The sequence below is a fragment of the Oncorhynchus masou genome, chromosome 10, assembly GCF_036934945.1.
Source record: "Oncorhynchus masou masou isolate Uvic2021 chromosome 10, UVic_Omas_1.1, whole genome shotgun sequence".
NCBI classification, from domain to species: Eukaryota; Metazoa; Chordata; class Actinopteri; order Salmoniformes; family Salmonidae; genus Oncorhynchus; species Oncorhynchus masou.
This window is the reverse complement of record NC_088221.1, coordinates 44,396,279-44,423,215: the sequence shown is the minus strand read 5'-3', so window position 1 is coordinate 44,423,215 and position 26,937 is coordinate 44,396,279. Positions and strand designations below refer to the sequence as shown.

General features: G+C 44.5%; 1 protein-coding gene across 3 annotated transcripts in view; it reads right to left on the bottom strand.

The window, feature by feature from the left end:
• Nucleotides 1-26,495, bottom strand: part of LOC135547665 (aryl hydrocarbon receptor-like) — an 83,197-nt gene extending 56,702 nt beyond the window's left edge. For all 3 annotated transcript variants that reach the window (XM_064976856.1, XM_064976857.1, XM_064976855.1), the window contains exons 1-3: nt 25,865-26,495; nt 24,065-24,252; nt 6,669-6,769 (exon numbers count right to left, since the gene is read on the bottom strand). In XM_064976856.1, the coding sequence (XP_064832928.1) occupies nt 6,669-6,769; nt 24,065-24,252; nt 25,865-25,905 (330 nt within the window). In that variant the 5' untranslated portion in view covers nt 25,906-26,495. The remainder of the gene's footprint in view (nt 1-6,668; nt 6,770-24,064; nt 24,253-25,864) is intronic.
• Nucleotides 26,496-26,937: the final 442 nt, after the last annotated feature.

The following is a 26,937-nucleotide window of genomic DNA, read 5'->3' as shown; positions in this document are numbered from 1 at the left end:
TAGGCTGCATCTCAGTGTAGTAGGCTGTAGGCTGAATCTCAATATAGCAGGCTGCATATCACTGTCGTAGACTGTAAGCTGCATCTCACTGTAGAAGGTAGCCTGTAAGCTGCATCTCACTGTGGTAGACTGTAGGCTGCATCTCACTGTAGTAGGCTGTAGGCTGCATCTCACTGCAGTAGGTTTCATCTCACTCCAGTAAGCTGCATCTCACTGCACTAGGCTGGATCTCACTGCAGTAGGCTGCATCTCACTGTAGTAGGCTGCATCTCACTGTAGTAGGCTGTAGGCTACATCTCACTGTAGTAGAGTAGGCTGCATCTCACTGTAGCAGGCTGCATCTCACTGCAGTAGGCTGTAGGCTGCATCTCACTTAGGTAGGCTGCATCTCACTGTGGTAGACTGCATCTCACTGTAGTAGGCTGCATCTCACTGTAGCAGGCTGTAGGCTGCATCTCACTGTTGTAGGCTGTAGGCTACATCTCACTGTAGTAGGCTGCATCTCACTGTAGCAGGCTGTAGGCTGCATCTCACTGTAGTAGGCTGCATCTCACTGTATCAGGCTGTAGGCTGCATCTCCCTGTAGTAGGCTGCATCTCACTGCATTCGACTGTAGGCTGCATCTCACTGTCGTAGGCTGCATCTCAGTGTAGTAGGCTGTAGGCTGAATCTCAATATAGCAGGCTGCATATCACTGTCGTAGACTGTAAGCTGCATCTCACTGTAGTAGCCTGTAAGCTGCATCTCACTGTAGTAGACTGTAGGCTGCATCTCACTGTAGTAGGCTGTAGGCTGCATCTCACTGCAGTAGGTTTCATCTCACTGCAGTAAGCTGCATCTCACTGCACTAGGCTGGATCTCACTGCAGTAGGCTGCATCTCACTGTAGTAGGCTGCATCTCACTGTAGCAGGCTGTAGGCTGCATCTCACTGTAGTAGGCTGTAGGCTACATCTCACAGTAGTAGGCTGCATCTCACTGTAGCAGGCTGCATCTCACTGCAGTAGGCTGTAGGCTGCATCTCACTTAGGTAGGCTGCATCTCACTGTGGTAGACTGCATCTCACTGTAGTAGGCTGCATCTCACTGTAGCAGGCTGTAGGCTGCATCTCACTGTTGTAGGCTGTAGGCTGCATCTCACTGTAGTAGGCTGCATCTCACTGTAGCAGGCTGTAGGCTGCATCTCACTATAGTAGGCTGCATCTCACTGTAGTAGACTGTAGTCTGCATCTCACTGTAGTAGCCTGTAGGCTGCATCTCACTGTAGTAGACTGTAGGCTGCATCTCACTGTAGTAGACTGCAATCTCACAGTAGTAGGCTGCATCTCACTGTAGTAGACTGCAATCTCACAGTAGTAGGCTGCATCTCACTGTAGTAGGCTGCATTTCCCTGCAGTAGACTGTAGGCCGCATCTCACTGTAGTAGGCTGTAGGCTTCATCTCACTGCAGTAGAATTCATCTCACTGCAGTAAGCTGCATCTCACTGTACTAGGCTGGATCTCACTGCAGTAGGCTGCATCTCACTGTAGTAGGCTGCATCTCACTGTAGCAGGCTGTAGGCTGCATCTCACTGTAGTAGGCTACATCTCACTGTAGCAGGCTGTAGGCTGCATCTCCCTGTAGTAGGCTGCATCTCACTGCATTCGACTGTAGGCTGCATCTCACTGTCGTAGGCTGCATCTCAGTGTAGTAGGCTGTAGGCTGAATCTCAATATAGCAGGCTGCATATCACTGTCGTAGACTGTAAGCTGCATCTCACTGTAGTAGCCTGTAAGCTGCATCTCACTGTGGTAGACTGTAGGCTGCATCTCACTGTAGTAGGCTGTAGGCTGCATCTCACTGCAGTAGGTTTCATCTCACTGCAGTAAGCTGCATCTCACTGCACTAGGCTGGATCTCACTGCAGTAGGCTGCATCTCACTGTAGTAGGCTGCATCTCACTGTAGTAGGCTGTAGGCTACATCTCACAGTAGTAGGCTGCATCTCACTGTAGCAGGCTGCATCTCACTGCAGTAGGCTGTAGGCTGCATCTCACTTAGGTAGGCTGCATCTCACTGTGGTAGACTGCATCTCACTGTAGTAGGCTGCATCTCACTGTAGCAGGCTGTAGGCTGCATCTCACTGTTGTAGGCTGTAGGCTACATCTCACTGTAGTAGGCTGCATCTCACTGTAGCAGGCTGTAGGCTGCATCTCACTATAGTAGACTGTAGGCTGCATCTCACTATAGTAGGCTGCATCTCACTGTAGTAGACTGTAGTCTGCATCTCACTGTAGTAGCCTGTAGGCTGCATCTCACTGTAGTAGACTGTAGGCTGCATCTCACTGTAGTAGACTGCAATCTCACAGTAGTAGGCTGCATCTCACTGTAGTAGACTGCAATCTCACAGTAGTAGGCTGCATCTCACTGTAGTAGGCTGCATTTCCCTGCAGTAGACTGTAGGCCGCATCTCACTGTAGTAGGCTGTAGGCTTCATCTCACTGCAGTAGAATTCATCTCACTGCAGTAAGCTGCATCTCACTGTACTAGGCTGGATCTCACTGCATTCGATTGTAGGCTGCATCTCACTGTAGCAGGCTGCATCTCACTGTAGCAGGCTGTAGGCTGCATCTCACTGTAGTAGGCTGCATCTCACTGCATTCGATTGTAGGCTGCATCTCACTGTCGTAGGCTGCATCTCAGTGTAGTAGGCTGTAGGCTGAATCTCACTATAGCAGGCTGCATCTCACTGTCGTAGACTGTAAGCTGCATCTCACTGTAGTAGCCTGTAAGCAGCATCTCACTGTAGTAGCCTGTAAGCTGCATCTCACTGTAGTAGACTGTAGGCCGCATCTCACTGTAGTAGGCTGTAGGCTTCATCTCACTGCAGTAGGCTTCATCTCACTGCAGTAAGCTGCATCTCACTGTACTAGGCTGGATCTCACTGCAGTAGGCTGTATCTCACTGTATTAGGCTGCATCTCACTGTAGCAGACTGTAGGCTGCATCTCACTGTAGTAGGCTGCATCTCACTGCATTCGATTGTAGGCTGCATCTCACTGTCGTAGGCTGCATCTCAGTGTAGTAGGCTGTAGGCTGAATCTCACTATAGCAGGCTGCATCTCACTGTCGTAGACTGTAAGCTGCATCTCACTGTAGTAGCCTGTAAGCTGCATCTCACTGCATTAGGCTTCATCTCACTGCAGTAAGCTGCATCTCACTGTACTAGGCTGGATCTCACTGCAGTAGGCTGCATCTCACTGTAGTAGGCTGCATCTCACTGTAGCAGGCTGTAGGCTGCATCTCACTGTAGTAGGCTGTAGGCTACATCTCACTGTAGTAGGCTACATCTCACTGTAGCAGGCTGTAGGCTGCATCTCACTGTAGTAGACTGTAGGCTGCATCTCACTGTAGTAGGCCTCATCTCACTGTAGCAGCCTACAGTCTACATCTCACTGTTGTAGGCTGCATCTCACTGTAGTAGGCTGTAGGCTGCATCTCACTGTAGCAGGCTGCATCTCACTGTAGTAGACTGTAGTCTGCATCTCACTGTAGTAGCCTGTAAGCTGCATCTCACTGTAGTAGACTGTAGGCTGCATCTCACTGTAGTAGGCTGTAGGCTGCATCTCACTGCAGTAGGCTTCATCTCACTGCAGTAAGCTGCATCTCACAGTACTAGGCTGGATCTCACTGCAGTAGGCTGTATCTCACTGTAGTAGGCTGCATCTCACTGTAGCAGGCTGTAGGCTGCATCTCAATGTAGTAGGCTACATCTCACTGTAGCAGGCTGTAGGCTGCATCTCACTGTAGTAGGCTGGATCTCACTGCAGTAGGCTGCATCTCACTGTAGTAGGCTGCATCTCACTGTAGCATGCTGTAGGCTGCATCTCACTGTAGTAGGCTGTAGGCTACATCTCACTGTAGTAGGCTGCATCTCACTGCATTCGGCTGTAGGCTGCATCTCACTGTAGTAGGCTGCATCTCAGTGTAGTAGGCTGTAGGCTGAATCTCACTGTAGCAGGCTGCATCTCACTGTCGTAGACTGTAAGCTGCATCTCACTGTAGTAGCCTGTAAGCTGCATCTCACTGTAGTAGACTGTAGGCTGCATCTCACTGTAGTAGGCTGCAAGCTGCATCTCACTGTAGCAGGCTGTAGGCTGCATCTCACTGCATTCGACTGTAGGCTGCATCTCACTGTAGTAGGCTGCATCTCACTGTAGTAGGCTGTAGGCTGCATCTCACTGTAGCAGGCTGCATCTCACTGTAGTAGATTGTAGGCTGCATCTCACTGTAGTAGGCTGTAGGCTGCATCTCACTGTAGCAGGCTGCATCTCACTATAGTAGATTGTAGGCTGCATCTCACTGTAGCAGGCTGCATCTCACTGTAGCAGGCTGCATCTCACTGTAGGCTATGTTCTGGTTATCTGGATCTCCTTTCACCTTTTGTTTACTGTTAATGTAATTAGCCTAAATGTAGATTGTGTCATGTCTTAAATCTGATTTTATTTACTAGACCTACTACTTAGTCCCGCTGCTTTATTCTGTTCTCATTCATGCATTTGCATCACAGTTGTGTCAGTATTCTAAGCCAAACTGCTACTCAGTATGTTTGTTTCAATGCATGAATAACTAGGCTATTACTTTCAGCATTTAGTTTGCATTATTTTGGTAAGACAGCTGTGTGTACGGCTGTATTCACATAGGCACTTTGTAATATGTGAATTACCCTATCTATCCTTTAGCATATATATTCATTACCAAAACGACGTGTGGTGTGTCGGCCGCAGTCCATTGTGCTGCTACAGATTTCGCTCTATCCTGTCACTTAAAAAACACTTAACCAATGGTCTCAGAGTCTGGGCATTTGAACTTTATGTTTATTGTGAAATAAACAGAATTCAATACAATTCCAATGCAAGAACCGATTTCAACTGCCCCCTTAGTCCCTTTATCCTGGTGTCTTGTCTGGTTCTTCCTGAGTATTTTCATATCTCTGGGTTCTGTTCCAACATGCATCTCAAACAGAAAATTGGTGGACTCTGCACCCTGGAGTGGATGAGGGGTTGTCAGTGTGCTACATGCAAGAAGGGTTCGTTCTGAACTAGAGAGATAAACAAATAATGTCAGGAATAAAAGATAGATGGATTAGTCACTCATTTGTTTTATCCCAAACAGGAACAGCTGGTCCCATGTTTCCACCCCACTAAACACACTCCCACTCCTTCGTACACAGGAACATTTTGTAAACAAATTCACAAACAGGCATACAACAATACTACCTTACTCAAACAAAACAGACATTAGCATGTTCATCCATCACCTAATTTGTTAACGCACGCACGCATGCACACCACACACACCCACCAATGGGTGCATCCACAGAAAGTAGCCTCAGTCTTCCCAGGGGCTGAACCATGACTAAGGCATGTCATGTTGCTCTTTTACTAATAATCAATGATTCACCCCAATTATCTACAGCACATCGTCTCTGTGTGTAAGCAGTCCAGTGAAACATAAACACTATCATGTCAGCTTGGATGGTTTGTACACCATCTTGTAAGTAAATAGCCAACTTCCAGGGTCTAATGTACCAGGCATTCAGCAACGACACATTGTTGAATGAAATAAATGTAACAAGCCCCTAGTGGCAGATCCCATATGAACACAGTCGAACCCTTGAAATCATAGAACCACAATGTGTGCAAACTAGGTTATAGACTTCCTGGTTGAACAGAAAAGAGACCAGAATCCCAATCGCTTTGCATTTTTTCATGCTGGTACAGTACCAAAACTTACAGGATCTGTCTGCATTCTGCAGAACTACTTTCCCACATGGTGGAGGGTGTCATGCTACTTTCCCACATGGTGGAGGGTGTCAGGCCTCTGTGGGACTACTTTGAGAATAGGAGGTGGTCTGAGTCTATTTTCAACAATGACAGTGAGAGGTGAAAACTCTATTTTCCCCCTCCTCTCCTGATGTAAATAATGGATGACCTCACAGCTCCTCTACAATTCACTACTAAGTGTCTGATGTCGAACCACAAAGAGAGAAATCTTCACCGCTCCCCTTCTCCGCTTCTTCCCCTAACCTCGCCTTTTCGTCCTGCCTTCCTGTCTTTTAAAATGTCCCGTGGCTGTTATCTCAATCTGAATAAAATATTTCCTCCTCCCCGGAATGAGCTTTCATGCTTCATTACTAACACATTGGAGAGATGTAGGTTTATCATAATAATGAAACTTCGCTCATAGGGCAGGGATGTCTGGCAGACTGTTTCCTCTGTTCTGCTCTGGAATCCCACTGTGCTGCACATACAACAGGGGAACTGGACTGGAAAATCAATGACTCTGGCTTATCCAAAAGAGATCTGGCAGCCAACTAGATCACTCTCCACTCAATCACACATACAGAGAAACAAAATGAAAATAGCTCCCTAGAAATTGTGATAGAATCGTAAACTAAATGAAATGATAATGTATGACAAAATGATGGGAGCATTACGGTGTATTATGGGAATTGATAACCAGAGATACAAACAAGCTGTTACATTTTTGGATTTAAGACAAAGTGAGGCCAGTGAGTAATGGGGTATATCCAACACTTCATCACTGGATATTAAGCCTTGTAATTAATTACCAAAAGTAAAGACAGTTGTTTTTATCTTTTAGAAGATTCCACATGCCTTTTAGCACTGACCTGCAGCAACAGTTCTCCTTCAGGCAGCCAACTGTCCTCCAATCCTGTGGCTTTGCTGTTGTCAGCGCTGCCACCGCTGCAAGTACAGTTCTTCAGGGCAACTGCAGACAGAGAGACACAGAGAGAGAAAAAGAGAAGAGGAAAGAAGAGGGAGGGAGAGAGGCAAGTGTGAGGAAGAGATAGAGAGAGGAGAGGAAAGAGGGGAGGGAGGGATAGAGAGACAGACGCTTTAGTCTTGCAATAATGTTTACAAAGCACTGCTGTGAATGTCAGAAAGCTTTATGTTCAGTGCACTGTATGCAGGACAGGATTGCAGCTCATTAAAGTTTCATCAAATAGCATCTTAAAAATTCCGATCCACATCCAGGCCTTTTATCTTTGCCTAACCTGGTTACGTCATAATGGCTTGGGAACCAACACGTCAGCAAGTTCATGGTCTAAAATAAGAATGTGAGGTCATCATGCTCAGCGTTCTAAACAGACTCTGTTCTGCAAGATGGGACCTACTATAACAGGATGCATGGAGCTTATCGCCTATTCTTCACAGTGTGATGTTTCACCCATATGTTTGTGGTCTGTCACCTCAAGACTCATGGTATGCCCCTACGTGGTCTGTCGCCTCAAGACTCATGGTCTGTCGTCCTCAAGACTCATGGTATGCCCCCGTGGTCTGTCACGTGGTCTGTCGCCTCAAGACTCATGGTATGGTCCCCACCTCAAGACTCATGGTATCTGTCACCTCAAGACTCATGGTATGCCCCTACGTGGTCTGTCGACTGTTACCTCAAGACTCATGGTATGCCCCAAGACTCATGGTATGCCCCTACGTGGTCTGTCACCTCAAGACTCATGGTATGCCCCATGGTATGCCCCTACGTGGTCTGTCACCTCGTGGTCTGTCTGCACCTCAAGACTCATGGTATGCCCCTACATGGTCTGTCACCTCAAGACTCATGGTATGCCCCTACGTGGTCTGTCACCTCAAGACTCATGGTATGCCCCTACATGGTCTGTCACCTCAAGACTCATGGTATGCCCAAGACTCATGGTATGTGGTCTGTCGCCTCAAGACTCATGGTATGTATGGCCCCTCATGGTATGCCCCTATGTGGACTTGTCACCTCACTCATGGTATGCCCCTCATGGACTCATGCCCCTACGTGGACTGTTACCTCAAGACTCATGGTCATGCCATGGTATGCCCCTACGTGGTCTGTCGCCTCAAGACTGTCACCTGTCAAGACTCATGGTATGCCCCTATGTGGTCTTGTCACCTCAAGACTCATGGTATGCCCCTACGTGGTCTGTCGCCTCAAGACTCATGGTCTGTCTGTCACCTCAAACTCATGGTATGCCCCTATGTGGTCTGTCACCTCAAGACTCATGGTATGCCCCTATGTGGTCTTGTCACCTCAAGACTCATGGTATGCCCCTATGCCCCTACTCATGTATGACTGTCACCTCAAGACTCATGGTATGCCCCTATATGTCACCTCAAGACTCATGGTATGCCCCTATGTGGTCTTGTCACCTCAAGACTCATGGTATGCCCCTACATGGTCTGTCACCTCAAGACTCATGGTATGCCCCTACATGGTCTGTCATCTCAAGACTCAAGACTCATGGTATGCCCCTACATGGTCTGTCACCTCCTCATGGTATGCCCCGTGGTCTTGTCACCTCAAGACTCATGGTATGCCCCTACATGGTCTGTCATCTCAAGACTCATGGTATGCCCCTCAAGACATGGTCTTGTCACCTCAAGACTCATGGTATGCCCCTACATGGACTCTGTCACCTCAAGACTCATGGTATGCCCCTACTGTGGACTGGTTACCTCAAGACTCATGGTATGCCCCCTGTACTCATGGTATGGACTGTCACCTCAAGACTCATGGTATGCCCCCCTACAAGTGGACTGGTGTCACCTCAAGACTCATGGTATGCCCCTCATGGTACATGGTCTGTCACCTCAAATCTCATGGTATGCTCAAGACTCATGGTACATGGTCTGTCACCTCAAGACTCATGGTATGCCCCTACGTGGTCTGTCACCTGACTCATGGTATGCCCCTACAACTGACTCATGGTATGCCCCTACGTGGACTGTCACCTCAAATCTCATGGTATGCCCCTATGTGGTCTTGTCACCTCAAGACTCATGGTATGCCCCTACATGGTCTGTCACCTCAAGACTCATGGTATGCCCCTACGTGGTCTGTCACCTCAAGACTCATGCCCCTACGTGGTCTGTCACCTCAAGACTCATGGTATGCCCCTACTGTCACCAAGACTCAAGACTCATGGTCTGGTCTGTCACCTCAAGACTCATGGTATGCCCCTATGTGGTCTGTCACCTCAAGACTCATGGGTCTGTCACCTCAAGACTCATGGTATGCCCCTATGTGGTCTTGTCACCTCAAGACTCATGGTATGCCCCTACGTGGACTGTTACCTCAAGACTCATGGTATGCCCCTACATGGTCTGTCACCTCAAGACTCATGGTATGCCCCTACATGGTCTGTCTGTCATCTCAAGACTCATGGTATGGCTGTCACCTCCTCATGGTATGCCCCGTGGTCTTGTCACCTCAAGACTCATGGTATGCCCCTACATGGTCTGTCACCTCAAAATCTCATGGTCTGTCACCTCAAGACTCATGGTATGCCCCCTATGTGGTCTTGTCACCTCAAGACTCATGGTATGCTGTTACCCAAGACTCATGGTACATGGTCTGTTAACTCAAGACTCATGGTATGTATGTGGTCTGCCTCATGGTATACATGGTCTGTCACCTCAAGACTCATGGTATGCCCCTACGTGGACTGTCACCTCAAGACAAGACTCATGGTATGCCCCTACGTGGGTCATGGTATCAAGACTCATGGTATGCCCCTACATGGTCTGTCACCTCAAGACTCATGGTATGCCCATACGTCAAGACTGGTATTACATGGTCTGTCACCTCAAGACTCATGGTACATGCCTCCTCATGGTACATGGTCTGTTATCTCAAGGCTCATTTCAGTTGAATGCATTCAGTTGCATGACTAGGTATCCCTCGTTCCCTTTATGTGGTGTTACAAACATATTCAATCACTGATCTGTAACTGTTCTAAAAGTAGTCTTTCAGTAGCAGCACACAACAAAAGTCTATGGAAAATTCTAAGTCGTCCAACAGTGGGGAGTGAAATTAAATGCAAATTGAAACATCTTCGACACGCAATGATATTCAACGAACACACTGACACCTAATTTATTGTGAATACTGTAGCAGAATTCAGAGAAAACACACACGAGAGAGAGCGAGTGAGTGGGAGCAAGCGAGAGAGCAAGAGACAGCGAGCGAGAGACAGAGAGAAAGAAAACAGCATTGCAGGAGAAGCAACACAGAGAGAGAGACATATTCGCATTAATGCTGCATCAGAGTGAAATGAGGTGACAACTCCTTTGCACTTCACTGCTCGCCAAGCTAATCCCTCTCTCCCTTCTTCCCACTCCCATGCTCCTCCTTGCCACTTCCCCTCACCCACACTCTCTCTCGGTTCATCTATCCTCATTGGCTCCAGCAGCTTAGTGGTTCCAGAACCGATCTGGAGGGGCAGAACAAGCATTAAGCGCAATATGATCCATTGCAATAGCTCGCCAAACACTTGTCTCAACTCCACGGTCACATTAAACTGAAGAACCACGCAGAGAGCTTATGCAGAGAGCTGAGACACTGAGTACATTGAAGACTGCTGGGTGTGTGGTTGCAGCTACAGTAAGGTAAAACTACAAGTCAGAATCTCTGAGCACCGTAGCACCTTTAGGTGTAAAAACTTGACACACCCAGATGCTACCCACTTTTTTAGAAGCGATCCACCTTATTGCGCCCCTTCGCTATATCGGCATCGAACACGTCACCCTCCATAGGACAGGGGGTGACCGTGACAATTTATTCATAAAACAATAGACCGCATGGATGTTTAATTTAAAGACCATCGCTCTCTATAGTCTGAATGTTGAGTTTAATTTGAAACCATTTCTGTTATCTTTTCTAAATTAATGTGTATACTAGGGTATTTATGATGAAACTGTAGGCCATTTGTGATCATTGTATATCCATTCGTGCATTTTTTTTCTCTCTATATTATCTGTATATTGACCAATGATATCAGGCCATAGCCGGACATGATTATGAACACCTATCAAAACCTATACTGGTGACCTGCAGTGTATTGAAACCCTGATGAAGACAACTTGCTGTCGAAACGTTGGAAAATACATAATTGCATCGGAGCAAATATTATGCGGCGTTTCCTTTTCATTTAAAGTACAGCTACAGATGAACAGGTCAGGACAGCTATAGTTGAACAGGTCAGGACAGCTATAATTGAACAGGTCAGGACAGCTACAGATGAACAGGTCAGGACAGCTATAGTTGAACAGGTCAGGACAGCTACAGATGAACAGGTCAGGACAGCTACAGATGAACAGGTCAGGACAGCTATAGTTGAACAGGTCAGGACAGCTACAGATGAACAGGTCAGGACAGCTATAGTTGAACAGGTCAGGACAGCTATAGTTGAACAGGTCAGGACAGCTATAATTGAACAGGTCAGGACAGCTATAGTTGAACAGGTCAGGACAGCTACAGATGAACAGGTCAGGACAGCTATAGTTGAACAGGTCAGGACAGCTACAGATGAACAGGTCAGGACAGCTATAATTGAACAGGTCAGGACAGCTATAATTGAACAGGTCAGGACAGCTACAGATGAACAGGTCAGGACAGCTATAGTTGAACAGGTCAGGACAGCTATAATTGAACAGGTCAGGACAGCTATAGTTGAACAGGTCAGGACAGCTATAGTTGAACAGGTCAGGACAGCTACAGATGAACAGGTCAGGACAGCTATAGTTGAACAGGTCAGGACAGCTACAGATGAACAGGTCAGGACAGCTACAGATGAACAGGTCAGGACAGCTACAGATGAACAGGTCAGGACAGCTATAGTTGAACAGGTCAGGACAGCTATAGATGAACAGGTCAGGACAGCTATAATTGAACAGGTCAGGACAGCTATAATTGAACAGGTCAGGACAGCTTCAGATGAACAGGTCAGGACAGCTATAGTTGAACAGGTCAGGACAGATGAACAGGTCAGGACAGCTATAGTTGAACAGGTCAGGACAGCTATAATTGAACAGGTCAGGACAGCTATAATTGAACAGGTCAGGACAGCTTCAGATGAACAGGTCAGGACAGCTATAGTTGAACAGGTCAGGACAGCTATAGTTGAACAGGTCAGGACAGCTATAGTTGAACAGGTCAGCACAGCTATAGTTGAACAGGTCAGGACAGCTATAGTTGAACAGGTCAGGACAGCTATAATTGAACAGGTCAGGACAGCTACAGATGAACAGGTCAGGACAGCTATAATTGAACAGGTCAGGACAGGTACAGATGAACAGGTCAGGACAGCTACAGATGAACAGGTCAGGACAGCTATAGTTGAACAGGTCAGGACAGCTATAGTTGAACAGGTCAGGACAGCTATAGTTGAACAGGTCAGGACAGCTATAATTGAACAAGTCAGGACAGCTACAGATGAACAGGTCAGGACAGCTACAGATGAACAGGTCAGGACAGCTATAGTTGAACAGGTCAGGACAGCTATAGTTGAACAGGTCAGGACAGCTATAATTGAACAGGTCAGGACAGCTATAATTGAACAGGTCAGGACAGCTATAATTGAACAGGTCAGGACAAAGACTTAGAAGTTGGCCTGACTTCTGGTCTGATAACCTCATAAGGTTTACTGTTAAGCTATAACACTATACTCACTAGCCTTATATACAATGGGCCATGCCATGTTCTACACATTTCTACAGAAGAGACGAAGAACTGTATTATATCCAAGCAAAAACCATGACGTTGTCTACTCAATCAATCCATTGAGTCAGTGTCTCATTGATTCAATGACCGAACCCAACGAACAGAGAAGAAATAACGGCAGAATTTAAAAGAACCCAACGAACAGAGAAGAAATGGGAGAATGAAAGAAATGTCTGGAATACTGATGATGTCATGGTAATGGGACCTTTACGACGACCCGTACTGTGACCTGCAACAACCTCTGACCTCTAAGGCGATGTCTTGATGTAACAGTATAACTTTAGACCGTCCCCTCACCCATACCAGGGCGCGAACCAGGGACCCTCTGCACACATCAACAACAGTCACCCAAGAAGCATCGTTAACCATCGCTCCACAAAAGCCGCGGCCCTTGCAGAGCAAGGGGAACTACTACTTCAAGGTCTCAGAGCAAGTGACGTCACCGATTGAAACGCTATTTAGCGCAAACACCGCTAACTAGCTAGCCATTTTACATCCGTTACATTGACATGACTGGGTAAATGGGGTCGGGTCAGGTCTTTTGTTGTCTGAGGGGTCAGCAGAGAGCAGAGTAGGAGAGGATTGGACACTATGCTAAGGCCAGACACCTGATGGGGCTTGTCCCCATCAAACGGAGCTTGTTGGAGGGCGTTGAGTGGACACCCTGACCTAATTCCCATTCCAATCTCTCTATCAGGGGTTTGACATATCATATCAGACATTATCGGGACTGTGAGTATTTGTGAGTTTAAAATATGTCAGCTACAGTATATCTCGTCTCAGTAGTTCTGGCCAATGTCCACGCCCTAGATTTTGTTGCGTTACTGTATCCAACTCAAACGAGCATCCATTTACCTTAAAGACAAAGAGTCTAAGTCCACTGTCACATCAACACTACAAACTTGCTTGCAGAAAGTAGAAAGCATTTCCTTCCATAATACGTAACCATACATTGATATTCAGACCTTGAGCAATAGTAGCCTTTCATGGTCTGTTGACATCCATTGCGTAATGGAGCGTCTCAGTATGTGGCCAGTGGTATTACCCCAGGTCAGTGTCGTGTCCTTTGGCCTGAGCGATATTTTGCCAGCCAGTCTGCGAGGGTAAGCTTTGTTGTTATTGATTCCATTGTAGTAGGTCACTGCGCTTTCTGGTACTGGTCCGTCACGTGGTCCATCCAACGCATCCATGAGGAAAAAGGTACGCCTCCAAACTGATTACTGAAGCCCTGGTGTTGCCTGGGCTTTGTTGTCACTGATGAACTCAGAAATTATAGATCAACTCAATAGATTGACATTTGTATGGCGCTCCAGCAATACCTGAGGGCATGAATTTAGCTGAAGCTGAATTTAACAGCTCAGCTTGGCCAAATACACTTAACTGAGCATAATGGAGAAATAATGTATTTAGACATAAGGGAAATGTTCCATTTATTGATAAGAAAGGAAACAGGCGATAAAAACATAAAAATACATGCTTCATATTTCACAGGCTGCCACGTCACACCCCTGCCCAGTCCTACCACTGCCTCGTCCTACCCCTGCCCAGTCCTACCCCTGCCCAGTCCTACCACTGCCTTGTCCGACCACTGCTTCGCCCTACCACTACCCAGTCCTACCACTCGTCCTACCACTACCCAGTCCTACCACTCCCTCGTCCTACCAATACCCAGTCCTACCACTGCCTCGTCCTACCAATACCCAGTCCTACCACTGCCTCATCCTACCTCTACCCAGTCCTGCCACTGCCTCGTCCTATCATTACCCAGTCCTACCACTGCCTCGTCCTACCATTACCCAGTCCTACCACTGCCCAGTCCTACCACTGCCTCGTCCTACCATTACCCAGTCCTACCACTGCATCATCCTACCATTACCCAGTCCTACCACTGCCTCGTCCTACCATTACCCAGTCCTACCACTGCCCAGTCCTACCACTGCCTCGTCCTACCACTACCCAGTCCTGCCACTGCCCCGTCCTACCATTACCCAGTCCTACCATTACCCAGTCCTGCCACTGCCTCGTCCTATCATTACCCAGTCCAACCACTGCCTCGTCCTACCATTACCCAGTCCTACCACTGCCTCATCCTACCATTACCCAGTCCTACCACTGCCTCGTCCTACCATTACCCAGTCATACCACTGCCTCATCCTACCATTACCCAGTCCTACCACTGCCTTGTCCTACCATTACCCAGACCTACCACTGCCTCGTCCTACCACTGCCTCGTCCTACCATTACCCAGTCCTACCACTGCCTCGTCCTACCACTGCCTCACCCTACCACTGTTTCCACCCAAAACTATTGGAGGATCTCCAGACAAATGTATGTGCTTTCTTTGTGAGGGACACATTACTTACACTACTACTTGATATTTCCTTGCCTTAAGTGAAATGTTCCATTTATTCATAAGTCAAAATACATTATTTTAAGCTTAAATAAGAATATGAATTATTGATTGGCTGTCAGACTTATGGCTCCACCAATGTGCTTCGGAGGCACTAGCGTTAATGATGCAGCACTTACAACACTACCACTGAATAGAAATGCTCCTTTGTAACGGTAAACCGCTGCTGAGCCAAACTGCACAACCCCGCAGCCTTCTTTTATAAAACTGTCTCTGGGGAAGTTCTCATTTTTAAAGCCTATAGACTACAGCAATACTAGACAGAACCGGCCTTCTATCGCCACCCTCTCCTCATGTGTAAGGCTGAGGCAGGCTGAGAATTTGATGAAGCAAACCTGACAAATAAGCAGTGACCCTGAAAATCTGACAGCTTGCGAAAGGGCAATGGACTCTAACTTGTGTGGTAGGAGAAGGGGGGTGGGGGGGTTGAAGTAGTGGTGAGAGCAGCGAGGTAGAAATATGGTTCTATACGGCTGAGGTAACCTGGGACTGAGAGACGAGCTCCAACTATGGGCATCAAACATCCCCTCCCCCATCCCCTCTCTGGACTGATGGGTAGAAGCCATATTGGGAGCGATCCAAGCCATCCGCATGGAGGCATCACATTGCTTACTGACAATTTCTGTGGAGAACAGCTCATGACCTGATCCAGCTATGTTGTTTGGGATTTGTCCGACAGAGAGGCAGGCTTGCTTGCAGCAAAACCATAGGAACCCATTTCAAAACACGATTTTTAATGAGCTATTTACAAGTGGATGATAGGGACGTTGTATTCGTCGTATATACGGGATATGCATGATATACAGTACCAGTCAAAAGTTTGTTTATTTATTTATTTTATTTTTTAATTGTAGAATAACAGTGAAGACATCACAACTATGAAATAACACATATGGAATCAGGTAGTAAGCAAAAAAAGTGTTAAACAAATCTAAATATATTTGATATTTTAGATTCTTAAAAAAAAACACCCTTTGCCTTGATGACAGCTTTGCACACTCTTGGCATTCTCTCATGAGAATGCATTGAAATTAACAGGTGTGCCTTTTCAAAGTTCATTTGTGGGAAAGAAAATGTGTTCTTAAAACCTGTTTGGGAAAGGCTAGTGGAACACCTCGACAACATCCGGTGAAATTGCAGAGCGTCAAATTCAAATGACAGACTTATAAATATTTAACTTTCATAAAATCACAAGTGTAATACATCAAAATAAATCTTAATTTCTTGTTAATCCAGCCGCTGTGTCAGATATCAAAAAGGCTTTACGGCAAAAGCAAACCATGCGATTATCTGAGGACAGCACCCAGCACCCAAAACCATATAAACATTTTCCAGCCAAGTAGATGAGTCACGAAAGTCATAAATAGCAATAAAATAAATCACTTACCTTTGATGGTCATCATATGGTTGCACTGACAAGACTCCATGTTACAAAATAAATGTTTGTTTTGTTCGATAAAGTCCCGCTTTATGTCCAAAAACCTCCGTTTTGTTGGCGCGTTTTGTTCAGTAATCCATAGGCTCAAAGGCGGTCACAACAGGCAGACGACAAATCCAAATAGTACCAGTAAAGTTCGTAGAAACATGTCAAATGATGTTTATAATCAAAATCGTCAGGTTGTTTTTTTGTCTAAATAATCAATAATATTTCAAACGGACAATAGCGTCGTCAATATAAAGAAAAACAACTAAAGGAGCGCTCTAGGTCGTGTGCACCAAACAGCTCTGGGACTTTCCACTGTCCACTCATTCAAAGTGGTTATTCTCCCTAATTTTTCAGAATAAAAGCCTGAAACAATGTCTAAAGACTGTTCAAATCTAGTGGAAGCCATAGGGAATGCAATCTGGGTCATATCCCTTTATAGGGTGGATAGGCTTTCAATTGAAAAACAACCATTTCAAAATAATGGCACTTCCTGGATGGATTTTCTTAGGTTTTCGCCTGCCATATCAGTTCTGTTATACTCACAGACATTATTTTAACAGTTTTACAAACTATAGAGTGTTTTCTACCCAAATCTACCAATCTATGCATATTCTAGCTTCTGGGCCTGAATAACAAGCAGTTTACAACCCAAGCCATAAGACTGCTGAACAACAAATCAAATGGCTACCCAGACTATTTGCATTACTATTTACTATGCATAGTTTATTATCTATGCATAGTCACTTTACCCCTACCTACATGTACAAATTACCTCAACTAACCTGTACCCCCGCACAGACTCGGTACTGGTACTCCCTGTATATAGCCTCATTTTTTATTTTATTGTGTTACTTATTTTCAATGTTTACTTTAGTTTATTTAGTAAATATTTTCTTAACTCCATTTTCTTAAAACTGCATTGTTGGTTAAGGGCTTGTAAGTAAGCATTTCACTGTAAAGTCTACTACACCTGTTGTATTCTGCACATGTGACAAATAACATTCGATTTGATTTTAAATCAAGCACATTTCAGTACATATGTAGCCTATAGCAACACGTGAAGCAAAAGCACTGACCTAATCCATATTGAACTCATTTCAAGTGTTTACATACAGCAGCATAGAATTCTACTAACTACTATTTTTAACGAGAATGCATACAACACGGCTATCCCATTGGAGGATATGGCTATGATTTGGACCTCTGTCCTGATCCATGGAGAGTCGCATAACGTCCTCCTAGTTCAACATGTCCATTAGTATTGCTGCCTGTGTCTATTTCTATACTAAAGCCACTCTAAGCTTGTCTTTGGATAGAATGGGCCACCTACATGGACATGTATTTTCTATCCTCTCAGCCATCCATGTATTGTTTTCTCATGGCTTACCTATCTAGGGAAGGGGAAAAGGGGGATACCTAGTCAGTTGTACAACTGAATGCATTCAACTGAAATGTGTCTTCCGCATTTATCCCAACCCTTCTGAATCAGAGAGGTGGGGGGGAGGGCTGCCATAATCGGCATCCAAGTCTTCGGCGCCCGGGGAACAGTGGGTTGACTGCCTTGCTCAGGGGCAGAACGACAGATCTTTACCTTGTCAGCTCGGGGATTCGATCCAGCAACCTTTTGGTTACTGGCCCAACGCTCTAAGCACTAGGCTCCCTGCCGCCCCTATCTACATACTGAATGTAAACTCCTGTATTTTTGCTCCAAAAAGAGGGAGAACTGAACACACGACTTTATTTTTCAAGCATTATTTTCCGGGGTGATCCACTAAGCAACAGACCAGGATTCAAACCTATCCTACTCAATAGTACTTGACATCTCTTTCCTTCACACTACTGTGTTGAACCAGAGGCAAATAGTTTTATTTATAGAACTGAGAGTATATTAAGGAGTAAGGCCTTTGACATCAATCATAACCTTTCGCTGTGGTGAACATAGGAATGACCTCAATAAGAAAAAAATAAAAGAATTGCGGCCGTTCAAGAGAGACCCTCAAGATATTCTTACTAAACTGCCCCCCCCTTTTCTCGGTGTTGAAAGTTGAGATAATGAAACAAGATTTTAAAAGTAGAGATTGAGAAGCGATGCATGGAGCAGAAGTAACTTGCTAATCCAGTATTAGTCTGAACAAGCTGGCGAACAACCCTCCAAAGCAAACAGAACCCTTTCAGAATTCACAGATTATTCATTCTAATCTCAAATCTATATATACAGCAATTATAGGCCAAAGGTCAGAGTGCAACCATACCCCAATCACAACAACCATACGTATCCCTATGATATTATAATTGGATTGCATCGGTTATCCTGAACCTGCATACCCAACACACTGTCTCTTTAAGCAGATTTTGATAAGAAACAGCTAATTGTTGAGATGTGTAAATTGTACATTCCATTTTAGATTTATGAATGTTGGTCATGATGTCAAATGACTACACTGCACATAAGGCTCTGCAGAGGGTCGTGTGGTCTGCCCAACGCATTACCGGGAGCAAATTACCTGCCCTCCAGGACACCTACAGCTCGCCCATATGTATATAGTCTTAATCCATTCCTACTTAGATTTGTGTGTATTGGGTATATGTTGTGTGATTTGTTAGATATTACTTGCTAGATATTACTGCACTGTCGGAGCTAGAAGCACAAGCATTTCGCTACACCCGCAATAACATCTGCTAATCACGTGTATGTGACCAATAACATTTGATATTACTTCGGTTCACAGCAAAAAGCACATGACTCCATTTAAAAAGGGACTGGGTCATTAGCTAGCTATGGACCAGGAAGTTGCGCAACAGAGCGCAAACGGTAGGAAGAAAAGGAGCTCATGTTTCCTGGTTGGTTGCTGGTAAAGAAATCCCAGGAGCTCTCTTATTAGCTTAGTTATTGGCATTTTCCACCTCACAGGAGAAACGTGGTGATAAAGGTGGCACCTTTCACCCTCACAATGGAAGGGCAATTCCTCGCTCCCAGGGGCCCCTAAACGTCTTTGTAAAAATGAAGAAAAAAAAACTGAAGAAAAAAAAACGGAATGACCCGAATGAAAAAAACTATGGTGGAAGCAAATTTAGGGCTTTGTGTTGTTAAATAGTGTCATACAAAATGTGGAGGGGTTGTGTAATATCAACAGAGTTAATCAGCCTTCTATATAGTTCAGACTTCTTATTGCACCATCTAAATGAAGGGCTTACACTTTTACATTGCACAAAATATTATGAGTGCATTGGATCATCTATGTTTATAATCTGACTGCCTGCCAGCCAGAGGGAAACACAACTGGAGCTTGGCTTGTCTGTGGTTGTTAGTGTGGGGGCCTCCATCACAGAGGGAGTGGCCCATTAACAGAGGAAACACTGGCAACATTAGAGACCAGAGCCAGAGCTCTGAGAGGGCTTCTTTCAGAACAGATATATACACACTGCTTATCGCTGCATTCTTACAGCAGCTGTGGAAAGCCATAGTGTGTTTTTATGTTACTGTGTGTCACAATGATTTTCTCCCCCACACACATGGAAAAAGTATGCAATTGTAATTTTTGGGTAAAATTTGAATTTTAATAGAAAATTACTCAAGTAAAAGTCACCCAGTAAAATAATACTAGAATAAAAGTCTAAACGTGTTTGGTTTTAAATATACTTAAGTATCATAATTCTTTACATTAAGCAAACCAGACGGCACCATTTTCTCATTTTATTAATTTATGGATAGCCAAGAGCACATTCCAACATCATTTACAAACGAAACATGTGTTTTCAGTGAGTCCGCCAGATCAGAGATAGTAGGGATGACCAGGGATGTTCTCTTGATAAATGGTCCATTTTCCTGTCCTGCTAAGCATTAAAATGCACGAGTAGTTTTGGGTGTCAGAGTAAAAAGTACATTATTTTTCTTAGGAATGTATTGAAGTAAAGTACAGACACCCAAAAATCTTTAGTTTAAAGTACTTTTATTTAAGTACATTACACCACCACACACACACACACACACACACACACACACACACACACACACACACACACACACACACACACACAGGGGGAAAATGTTGCACAATAGCTGACTAATGAGCATATAATTGATTCTCCAGGGTGAATTATCCACGACAATAAAACACATACGCGAAGTTTCCAGCTCGAACAGAGATTTGACCTCACTGGAAAAAAAAGTTCCAAAGCCACCAGCAAAACTACGACAGTATGAGAGTGAAGCGTTTACGCTGCAGTAAATATCTAGCACAAGACAATGCCATCAACAGAAGTGCATGACACATTACACAGAAACACATTCTGTGGACACTAACATTCAAACAAAATCCTGATTACCGAACGTACTGACTACACTGGTCACGCATGTTGATTTTGTTTATCCCCACCAGGCGCGATCATCACACGCAGGTTAAACTATCAAAACCAACTGTGAAACAACTATACTAATTTGGGAGCAGGTCGAAACACACATTTAGCTAGCTTGCTGTTGCTAGCTTGCTGTTGCTAGGAGATGAACATGCTAGGAGAAAAGTAGTGCACTACATAGGGAATAGGGTGCCTTGTTGGACACAGAACAGCCTACCCACTGGACACACACACGGTTGAATCAACGTTGTTTCCACATCATTTCAATGACATTATGTTGAACCAATGTGGAATAGACATTGAATTGATGTCTGTGCCCAGTGGGTAGCTGCCTCCCATCAGAGACCAGGATGTTATAGCCTACGATGATTCCCTGTGATGAGATCCTGGTGGTTGTATAGTGCCCATTCCCAGGTTACTGATAATCCTGAGAGTGAATTGTTGTACATGTAACCGGCAAAGTACAGGGGGCAGGATAGAATCTCCTCCTTTAAGCACCCAGGACATTTGGACCAGAACATAGAGTGATGTCCTTGTCTGAGGCATTAGCATGGAACAAACCAAATACTGTCTAATGTGGCTTTGCCTATCGGGGAGAAATGCCTTTGCATACTGTACAAGTATCTGGTATTTACTGTGCTTTAGGTTTTAGGCACTCCTGCTCTCATTCCTTCAGGTTGGCAGAGGACGGATGCCAGTAGGCCTGAAGAGGAGGAGGAGAGGAGGCAGCTGGGATGGATAATATCGTCAGACGGATTAAAACAGGCTCTGATAGGCTTTGTTCAACTTGTACAAGACATTTAATTCCACACATAGCAACAACACTGGCCTATGGTACAACACACCCAGATAAATAAATGACATATTACATGACATATTACATATTACAATAGGACATCTGAGGTATTCTTAAAAAATACAGAACATAGTGTCCCTACCAGAGCACAATGCTAGTTCACTCTGGTTGTTAAACCAACACTACACAGCATTCGGTAGGCAAACTCAGCTAATTAACAGCAAGTGGTAATGATGGTGTGGCTAAATGGCCTATTGGTCACCTTAGAGACAGAGACCTGGACGGTTAGACAGAGCTGAGCCACCTCTTCATAAATCACCCGTCCAACACTGTACCAGGGCCGAATCCCAGCGCACTGAGCAGCAGCTCTGTTTACATACAACAAATGATGATGGGAGACACAGAGACGGAGGCCATGGGCCCGCCCTCAGGCAGTCAGACAGGCAAGCAGGCATACATGATGGGCTGATAGGGGTGTTGATAAGGCTGCAGGTTAAGGCTCACTGTCTCATCATGTACTTCCTGAACGTGAGGCCTGTTAATTACTCATTGTTTGTGCAGTCAGGGAAGGATCTAGGCTAATGCAGTAACACAACAAGGACACGAGGGCTTGGAAGGACACTTTAACCTGTGACGCTGCAATACAATATAAACTATATATTTTGACAGGGTGACGAGATTTGTTAGACCCATAACACAACAATCAGTTATATTCATAGTGCCAATCATGAGATTTCAAAATCAAGCAAAGTCACACAATTTCAGAGACGAATCAACCCTTCGACGACCCAAGAAATTACTACATTTATCAAGGTCAAAATGTAAAAACAAAGTGTATATATATATATATATATACGCACTACATAGGGAATAGGGTGCCTTGTTGGACACAGAACAGCCTACCCACTGGACACACACATGGTTGAATCAACGTTGTATATTTTATTATATATATATATATACATAATAAAAATAATATGGCTTTTTCAAATGATTAAAGCTACAGACTATTTAGTCCCATAGAACTAAAGTCTGGATTCTCACCCCACCCCTTTCCAGCATCTCCATTCCTCTCCACAAAGTATTTGTACATGTCTTCTCTCTTCACACCAAAAAAAGCCACGCATTTGCAATATCTCCCCCCCAACACACTGTCATCACAGGCCCCGGATCCAGTACGGCGCACCCCAAACAGCCATTTCAAGAAGCTACAGTCTTAAACAAACACTGTCCTCCCTCCATTTCATAAATTCTTTAAACTCTGGGGTTTCTCTTAATTATTAATGCTTAGAGAGTATCCAATGCCCGCATTGCAGCATTCTCTTTTAAAGAGCACTGCCTAAAATAGCGACTTTTCCCCACAACATACGAGAGAAAAAATACAAATCTGTCCTCTTTGCATGCAATTATTTTGTTCCCAAACACACTCTCCTCTGTTTTTAACAGAGCCCTTGCTTTCTCTTCCATCCTTAATTACAAATAAAGGCAGAGTCACAGCCTCTATGAAAAATTGAGGCCCCTTCTTCTCCAGGATGAAATAATGGGCTGGCTGACTGAGGCTGGCTGGCTGAGTGAAGTTGGCTGGCTGGCTGGCTGGCTGGCTGACTGACTGACTGAGGCTGGCTGGCTGAGTGAAGTTGGCTGGCTGGCTGGCTGGCTGGCTGACTGACTGACTGAGGCTGGCTGGCTGAGTGGCTGGCTGGCTGGCTGGCTGGCTGGCTGGCTGGCTGGCTGGCTGGCTGACTGACTGACTGAGGCTGGCTGGCTGAGTGAAGTTGGCTGGCTGGCTGGCTGACTGACTGACTGACTGACTGAGGCTGGCTGGCTGAGTGAAGTTGGTTGGCTGTCTGGCTGGCTGGCTGAGTGAAGCTGGCTGGTTGAGTGAGGCTGGCTTTCACAGCTGATTGAATGTACTTTGAAGGTGTCAGGAAACACAGGCCATGAAAGACCCAGGTTCTCTACTGTTTTGAGTTCTAGGGATGGAAGCTTGGCTTATAAAGTCCCAGTGGCTCCTCACAGTGCTTCCCATGACTATTATGCATAGCAACTACCATACTGCTCTGTTCCATCTACTAACTGTACAGACGAGTCAGCACAGGGATGCTAGAAGGGGATCAAGCTAACTGCTTTGATAGCTCCCTGCTCTGATGCTCTTTAAGTAGAGCATATTTTTAGGATAGGCTTCAGCTACATACTGTAGTGGCCGTGTGCTATGCTAACACACCCTTGTGCTATGCTAACACACCCTTGTGCTATGCTAACACACCCTTGTGCTATGCTAACACACCCTTGTGCTATGCTAACACACCCTTGTGCTATGCTAACACACCCTTGTGCTATGCTAACACACCCTTGTGCTGTACACAGTGAGGGATCATTGGACCTCTGTTTACAAAACAAGGACCTTATGTCTACACAGGAAGCACAACATTTCAGGAAGCACTCTATTGAGGACCTCAAACTAAGGGCCCTATTCAAGCAATAGTTCCAGAGCAATAATAGGGTTCTTTGTGGACCACTTCTTACCGGTGAAGAAGTTCTTGGCCCGGAGGTAGCTGACACTAAGGCGGAGGATGGAGAGTTTGTCCAGGCTGGTAGTGACCTCCTCAGGGAAGGGGAGGAGGCTGGCCAGCCTCTCCAGCTCTCCATTCAGACGGTCCCGGTGGCGCTTCGAGGGGTTCGACTTGGCCCCTTCAGATTGTGGCGGTTTTACGCTGCAAGGAGAGAATAAATCATTATTTTTAACTTGACATTTTTTTACATAAAACTCAAAGGTCTTCGGGTTGATTATAGTTCTCATTCATTATTAGCATTATTAATACAAAAGTATAATTTGTAATGATACCTGTAATATAAGTAAATTAATCATTAATAAAATACTTCAACAAGTAGAGTAAAATTGAAATGATTAAAACAGCCAAAAAACAAATGCTAAATTTAAAACCTGATTTGCGTCATGTGAATAACACTATGTTTTTATTTTATTTTAAATTGTAAATATGTTTTGAGTCATAATTTATAGATCTTCTTCAACAATCCACTCATGAGTTAACAAATCATGCCAATAAATTCCCCAAAGCACTGAATGCACTTCTGGCATTATGTCATAAACATACACATTCTCCACTGGTTCAGCAAAGATGCATTTATGTAAACACATGTTAGACTTATACATGTTAGGTACATTTTTACTAGTGAATTAGTCAAATATAAAATAGGCTTATTTCAAAATAATAATACACAGGCTAAAAATGAAAATGTAATAATAATAATAATATAATTATTACATAATAATACTTCAAAGCCATTTGTTGTGAAAATTTGAATGGTTTTACATCCGTCCAGTGTCCTTTCAGCAGGTGCTTGGTGATTGCGCTCAAATATCAGAAAGTGTTGGCCTTATGCACCTGCGACCCACCAAACATTGGACATCCCAGCCATTTGTTTAATTCAAAAATGTATGTTGCACAGTCAATAAAGGGGAGTGTTGACTAACCTAAAATGGCGCAGCATATTTGCGGCTATGTGGTAGAATTGCATCATCAACCAGATGGATGTATAAACATGATTTCAAAATACAAATCTTTATGTTGGTTTATGTTGGTTTAAATTGAACAAAAATAATGCAACGACGTTAACAGTAAATTCTGGCTTCACGTGATAACGAAATAACAAACGCAGCAACTATTTTTGACGAAAAGTGCAACTGGAGCGCACGCAACTTTTAGCTTACTGCGAAAACATTTTTTTTAAACGATCACACAATAGTTGTACTATTGATTTAAGGTAGCATATATATATATATATATATATATCTATATATATATTATTTCACAAATGAATAGTTTTATAGTCAAATAAACTGTTTTACAATGCGAGTGCCTGGTCGAGGCCTTTCTGCCCGTCAAACAGGGCGCGAAGGAACTCGTTAATCCACAGACGGGTAACTTCAGTCCTCCGGGGCCGGAGTGGTGTCACACTTTTTCTCCATCCCTAGCAAACACTGCTGATTAAACTAATTGCATACTAAACTGCATATCATGATTAGTTGATTTTTGAAAGTCAGGTGTATTAGCCTGGCTGGGGCAAGTGTGATACCAATCAGGCCCCTGACGACTGGAGGTGGCCCACCTGAATATGTGTCCTATCGTGTCATCGACAATATCAATTTAATTCAGGTGAAATGTGCTATTTAAATTTGCGCAAATATAAGATGAGTGGTTGAGCGCTAAAAGGGGCGAGCTGGTATGGATGCAGGGCTTTGAACATTTTGCTATTTCTGTTTGCGAAAAGGCCTTTCAATTCATATAAATAAACTGTACTTACGCTCTCTGGACTGGTTTTCTCCTTTTACGTCCAGCATACATGATATGGCTGTATTGCAAGTCCGATGAATCTCCCCCAAAATACTGTTGAAGGTGACAGTTCCCTTCGAGCTACATAGGCTACAGTCGACAGTTAAACTAATCCATCAGATGAAACACGTAAACACATTAGCGAGAGGACAACGACAAAAACAACAAATAGTCGCTCTTTTAGATTATATTTTATCCTTCAACTGTGCGCTGATCCAGAGATGGGTTAAGAAATATAATTTATATAAATGAATGGCATTGTTGCGTACTCAGAATATCATCCGTAGAAATGCATACCATTTGCAATACTGTTTACAGTCCACCGAGATGCTAAATTAGTCTGCAAAACAATGCTTCAACCCAATATAAAACCCAAGTAATTAATCTCATCGTCTAGCGGAATGATCTAGATGTGTAGTGCCGGTGCGCTTTGCAAACCGCAATCCCCTTCCATGGTAGCTTGCACTTTTCAAATTCTTCCCAGGCTATTTTTTCATATTTTACCCTGACAATAATGTGACAAACGTTTGGACAATTATTGTATCTACTGTATTAGTCCTATGCTTAACGTCCTCTATTCCCAATTATCTCGTCACATTCGGCCACGCGCATCTCCCTGCTTGAGTCCAGATTTGGGCGGGCACGTGCACTAGAGGTCAACGGGGAACCGAAAATCTCCTGGAAACACATGGGAGCGCGGCAATGTTTGCGAGTTCCCGAGCGGCCCGTTTCGTCCAATCAGAGTGAGAGCGGTTTCTGTTGAGCCTTGTGTCCTCTGCTGTATGTGGGTCAGAGGTTAGAATTTTAAATAATGAAACCATTCTGTTCTAAATTAATGGTTTAGCATACCCTGGTGTTGAAATTACTTTTTAATAGTTTTTTCGGCCATACACGTTTGTGCTCTATAGCCTACATTTGATTAGGAGGGCTACCAGGAACCCTCTTTTACGCTGCAGCTACTCTCTGTTTCTTATATAAGCATAGTCACTTTAACTCTACCTACTTGTACATAATGCTATTGTTATTTTACTGCTGCTGTTTAAT